At 39.5% G+C, this 6,482-nt stretch overlaps 1 protein-coding gene across 1 annotated transcript in view; it reads left to right on the top strand.

Moving 5' to 3' along the window:
* loxl2b (lysyl oxidase-like 2b) overlaps positions 1 to 6,482 on the top strand; it is a 51,910-nt gene that overhangs the window by 20,623 nt on the left and 24,805 nt on the right. The window contains exon 4 of the mRNA XM_008276950.1: positions 1,038 to 1,249. Within this exon, the coding sequence (XP_008275172.1) occupies positions 1,038 to 1,249 (212 nt within the window). The remainder of the gene's footprint in view (positions 1 to 1,037; positions 1,250 to 6,482) is intronic.

Genomic DNA, 6,482 nt, shown 5'->3' with positions numbered 1-6,482 from the left:
TATAATATAAATAATAAATATATATGATAAATAATTCAGACTATGGAGACAAGTGTGCAATCAGTACCCGTATTGCACTTAAAAGTTAAAAGTAAGTCAAAACCACTGAGAGTTATCAGACTGCTGCCCTGCCTTGCATCTCATGACAACGGCCGTCCTTGAACCTGTCTCACAGTGCGACGTAGGACCACCAATTTAGAGCCAAGACCAAAGATGTCGCCGCAATTTCCTCACGATTGTTATCTTTCGTCTGGGACGGCTGAAAATCGTGTGTAGCGTGCTTAAACCTCTTCATCTGGCTGCAGAATGTATATGCAGATTTCTGAGCATTTCATGCTGATAGAAAATGTAGTGAATTAAAAGATGAGAAATTATACTGAGCACTGCTTATCAGAACCCTGCACAACAATATGACTAACCAGGGTTCTCATGTTCCATCTAACTATATCCTGAGTTTGATCAAGCCCAGGATAAGAGGGAGACTAGTGTGCATGTAAACAGACTGAACATACTGAAGTAGTGACTTAAGCTAAAGTTATTCTTCAAAGGTACACGCCTGTGTCATGTTTAGCCAAATAGCCTGTAGCTGCTTTGAGGTACTTTGTGCTTTGAATCGGATTAACCAGTCGCCTTGCCCCATGTGCAGGTTGACGCAACATGTTGTTGAGATTTGGGAGATGTACATGTTTGCTAATCTGTGTAGGCCGTTGGAGATGTTTACATGTTGTTCGGGGCCCAAACCTTTGCACATGACACAACTGCTCTTGTTCTCTTTTTCATTTTTGCATTAACATTTGAAGAAAGGCTCTTGTTAAACATCTGTTTGCTGCAGGGGTGTATTTTCTTCTAACTGTAGCATATGGCTGTATGATTATAAACAAGTTACACAAAAACACATGCACATAGTTTTACTGACAAATTGCATTTTAGAAAGATAAACAAATGTATTTTTTTTTGCATGAAAAAAGGGGTTGTATGTTTTTTCTTCTGTGATTAAAGCAAGTTTCTTGACACATTTTTCAATATATCGTCCACAGAGCCTTGATATTCAAGTGGAGGATGTACGCATTCGAGCCATCTTGTCATCGTACCGCAAGCGAATCCCTGTAACAGAGGGCTATGTAGAGGTCAAGGATGGCGGCAAATGGAAGCAGATCTGTAACACAGAGTGGACCCAGTTTAACGGCAGAGTCATCTGTGGCATGTTTGGCTTCCCTGGGGAGAGAAAGTACAACGCCAGAGTCTACAAGTGAGTATGTGAGGTCCTGGGAGGCTTAAAGAGCAGAACAGGATTTAGGTTTGGATTCACTATTGGACACTTACATAGAAATTTAAAGTACCATAAGGTCTTTCACAACAATGTGCTACCAGTTTGATGCTGTGACTCAGTGGGCGTTGTGTTGAATAATAGCAAAATCTGCTTCTGGAGGAGTTGGCAGATGGTAAACTCTGATCTGTTTTCCCCATGTTTCTTCACCACAAATTGGTAATTGTATGCTAAACATACACCCCCGGTGCCACACATGGATGCAGAAACATTAAATTACATACAATCTAGATGTGGTTTCACATGGATTTATTGAGAAGCGCTTGCACTTCACTACTGCAACATGTGGCAGTTTCTGTTTAAAACGAAAATTACAACTATTAACATGAACAGAAACGTGGGACAGTGGCTAAATTATTAAATTTATACATTTGTGTGGGTGAGGAGTACAAAACAGGATTTTTATTCATTTTCAGCCAAATCCAACACATTCAACAATAAATCACTTGGTGGGGGGTTAGTCACTCACTGATGTCAGCAGAATGACAGATTTAACCTACTACAGGATCCTGAGCAAAGGTTTGGCCCCGACAGACACTTTGTCCACTGTCTGTGTGATACACACACACACACACACACACATGCACACGCACACGCACACACACACACACACACACACACACACACACATCTATCTCAAAGGTCTACAACACCAAAGCTTTCTCAGAAATTCCAAAGAAAGAGAGCAAAGACCCCAAAGTTTACAACCTCAGGCTACAGACGTAAGGTCATTAGCATTCTACTCCACACTGTATTTCAGTTAGGCATATGTTCTCAATGTAAAAACCAAATTCGCAAATACTTAGATTTTTCTACAACCCAAGTGACCCTGACCGTCTGGGACCCTGAGGGAATTTCTTGCTTCGCCTGGTTGGTAATCTAGCCTTGGTCAGCCATCTGGCCTGCAAGGACCTCCTGTCAGTTTGTTGAAACCTAACATTTCACCTGACATGTGAACTCTGCTGAGGGATGTCAAGTTCCATATTGGAAAATTATCCTACCGTGTGGTGGATTACTTTTCCAACCTCAAGCTGACACTCAAAACACAACACTTCCTAGTCAGCTCTCCTGACCAACATTAACTCCCTATAGTGTGCATAGGTTTTTGTCAGAATACAGGCACTAGAACTTTCATGGAGTGTTGCAAGTACACTTAAAATGTTGCATGACTGTGAACATTCAAAACACAGCATATACTGATAACTTGACTCTCTCTTTTTGGTTGTTTGATTATAAAATACTTTTTTTTTAATGTTGGTAAAATCTAATTGAACTGTTTAAGATGACATATACCTATGCTTTTGGTCTAGCCTTCTAATTTGCATGATTTACAAATCAGAACCCCTCCTTACTTGCTGGTTACCTCACTCAGCCTCTGACTGAAATGGGCATTTTAAAATCCCATCTCATGAGGCCCACCACTCCCCATCAGTTCACTGTTATGATTTTCCACTTTCTAGAACATGCCCCTCTGCAGACTTAGGAAAAAATATTGCCCAAATTTCTCTCTCTCTCTCTCTCTTTTTTTTATGTTTTACTAATTTTTACACAAAATCCCAACTTTCCAAATACTTGCGTACATGTTTGAGGCTAAATCTAATCTTGAATATGCAAATGAGCAACACAGCAACCCACTGATATTGTTAACAACAATGGCTGTCTGTGGCCACATGTGAACATTGACATTGAAAATGAGCTCAATATTTACATAGTTTCACCTCAACTGTAGGAACTTTGACCATTTACAACACAGACTTCTGGATTTAAAAGTGTTGTAAATGACAGAAAATCACAAAAAGCTCAATATGTCGACACAGGTGCAAGTTTCCATATATTTTATTCTTACTGTGTAACAAATATGTCAAATCTTGAGGTTCAAAATCAAGCCAAGATTCAAACAATTTTGTTGTGATATCGAAAGACTACAACAAAAAAGGGGTGACAATAAAGGGCTAAAATACTTTTGAACAGGTTTCCAATCTTCCAACGTATGGATTACATTCTTTACAACACAAACCCTTATACATTGAAACTCATATCTTACTCTTGTACAGCAGAGTGCCACAAAATTAAAACATGTAGGGGAACCCCTTGTGCTGCCAAAACAGCTTTGATTCATTGGGGCGTGGATACAGGACCTTTGGGGGTAGCCTGTGGTTTCTGGCGCTGGGATGTTGGCAGTGGATCTTTTGGGTCTTGTGTGTTGCATGGAGGGCCATCCGTGAATTGGGCTTGTTCTGGCACATCTCATGAATGCTTGAGTGAATTGGGATCTGAGAAATTTGGAGGTTGGATTAATATCTTAGGCTCTTTGGTATGTTCCTCAAGTCATCCCAGAGCGGTTTAGTGGTGTGGAATGGCATATTGACCCGTGGTGGAGGCTGCTACAATCAGGATGTGCTTCGTCTGCAGTAATGTACACTTGGGTGGTGCGTGTCAAAGTCATGTCTACAAGAATGCCAGAACCCAAAGTTTCCCTGCGGAAAGCTGCATTTTAAAAAGATGATCACTGTTACTCACTTTACCTGTCTGTGGTTTTAATGCTGGGGTGATTGGTATAGATCCAAAATGGGTGCTTACCACAGAGATGTCGTAATATGTGGAGGATCTAAATCTTGCTTACATGAGATAGTTTGCAGCCACACGTCCGCACGTTTATCTTGGCTTACCATAAAACTTCCAGCACTCAACTTAACCTTGAATTGACTGTCTGCTTGGCCTGGAAGCCTCTTCTGCTTGAGGTAACCACAGTAGAGCATAGCAGCTCCCTAACTTTCCATCTACGTGTCAGCCCGCTCCCGCTTCAGCCCCATGAAATGTGTAGTGTGCTTTTACAGGCTGCGTTTTGAAACAGCCCTGACACAGAGCCAAGAACTGCCACAGTTTCATAATCTGCATTTTTGTCTTTTCTGTGACTCCTGTATAACTTCTAGTTTAGCTTTATCCCGAGTCATTTGGAGATTTAAATAATAACAGTTTTAGGAAATATGAAAGTGAAGAATTAGTGATTCTCTGTGTTGTTTTCTATAATGGAAACGTTCTTATTCAAGTTGCAAAGTTGTAAGTATAGAGTGTTTTTTTTTTTTTTTTTTACCTTGGATTTTCTTTTAAAAGTTTTTTAAAAAGTTGACAGATGAAAATAATAGATGAAGAATATTCTAAAAAAGATGGTGTCATTAGTATAATATTTACAGTTATATAATCGTCAGATCAGTTTTGGAATTGTCTGTCAATTATATCACCGCTAATATGTAGTGACCTTGCTCCAGGAATTTGCAGTGCACTTCCACAAAGAAAGAAAGAAAGAAAGAAAGAAAGAAAGAAAGAAAGAAAGAAAAATGTTTCACTGCAGAAACTTTTCTACAGGAACTACAAACCTCTAGCTGAGGAATCAGATTTCTTATTTTACAAATTTAATTTAACTTATATCTCACTTAAAAGTAATCTAAATGATTTACTAAATAGTTAACAGCAGAAGGAAGAAGGGATTTTTCTCTGTTCCATTACATTTGTTTCTCAGACCAGTTTGTCAAAAGGGCCTTTAACCAGTTACAAGCTGTCCACTTCTGCTCTTAACATGCAGACAGAGTGAAAATGAGACACTGTCATTTAAAAAGACATCACTTTGGAGGGATTTACTGACCATCAGTAGGTGCCTTGGGACTGCGTGGCTTCATGTAGCGTTCTAGATATCCTGTCCTCACTGTGGAGTCACAATAAAACCAGCTGATTTGAACTTAGACTTACGGAAACATAATGTTTGCAAGGCAGCTAAGAAGATGCAGGATTGAAAACATGTCAACTGAAATTACCAGAGGATGCTGATCAACATTCTCGTCTAACTCAGTGCTTTACATATGTTCCTAGTGTGGGTCGTGTTTCCAAACTACAGTTTCAATCATGGTGCTCTGTAGTGTCTTTTGTTTCTGTGTTTCAACCTCCACAGTGTCAGACTGCAACCAAAGCTTCCAGTTGTATATTTTTAATTGAGATGACTTGAGGGATGAGTTGTTTTTTTCAGACTTGACAAAGCTCCTTTATAATACAGAAGCCTTTATGTAACTGTCTTCACAGACTGAGTGATGATAAATAAAAGTTTGCCTCCCCTTTATTTTTTTATTGATTATCATCATCAATAACTTGGGATCGAAAGTTTGTAATGAAGACTATCGTTCAAGCTGATTAAAGTACTGGAACCAGCTTCAGAATAACCATGTTTTGGACAAGAACAAAAGACTTGGGGAGCTTTCAACTTTCGCAGCCTTTGAACTACTAATTTCTTTCAATCGTCACTCTATTTGGACAGTACTGACAGTGATCAAGTTGCATCTGAGGTGATAGCTGAGCCACTCCTTGGGCTGCAGCATCAAACATTAGCTCTGGATGGCTTCCAGTGTGCAGCTTCCCTCTCTCCAGCTCCCAAATGAAAAACAAATGCTCCCTGTCCCATTTTAATCTGGTCTTTCTTGTACACCTCAGACATGGGACATGAGCATAGGACATGGCATTCTGCAAATGAGGCTCATTAAATACATAATATGGGCTCACGAATAAATGGAGGGGAGGAGATTAGCACCTCAGCAGGCCTTAAAGAGGGTCATTAACCTCAGTTTGTTCAAGTGCATATGGGAGACTGAACTCTCCAGCTGTTAGCTAACCATTCACTCTTGGTATTAATCATGCAATATGCTCATATCACTTCCCTTGTATGGTTTTATGGTGTCAAGTGGGTTGGTATAGATTATCCACTCTGGGCACTTCAGGAACAGTACGTCTACCACAACTTACAGAACATGGCTTAGATGACTCATTTCATTCAGTGTTTTTTCATTCAGACAGAATTATTTATGAAACAAACATGGATACGAAACAATATTAATCAATGCTTGTTTTGGTCCTTCATAACTCAGAACTGAACATGACACGACTATAAAAATATACAGCAAAACGTAATTGTCCATTTGAAGACCCAACTGAAACATAGTAGTTTTCATTGGATTTGTATATCTTGGAACCCGACAAGTGTGTCTTATGTTCACTCTCTTTTAGGTCTGGTTTGATCGCTACAAACTCCTGAATTAAGTATTTAGCTGCTCAAGCATAAGCTGTTAATTTTTCTTCTCTGTTTACTGGTTAGTTGTTAAACTTGCAGGAC

The sequence above is a fragment of the Stegastes partitus genome, unplaced genomic scaffold (genome assembly GCF_000690725.1).
Source record: "Stegastes partitus isolate 25-593 unplaced genomic scaffold, Stegastes_partitus-1.0.2 Scaffold84, whole genome shotgun sequence".
In the NCBI taxonomy this organism is placed as follows: domain Eukaryota; kingdom Metazoa; phylum Chordata; class Actinopteri; family Pomacentridae; genus Stegastes; species Stegastes partitus.
Note: the sequence above shows the minus strand (reverse complement) of the source record. Positions and strands in the feature narration are given on the sequence as shown.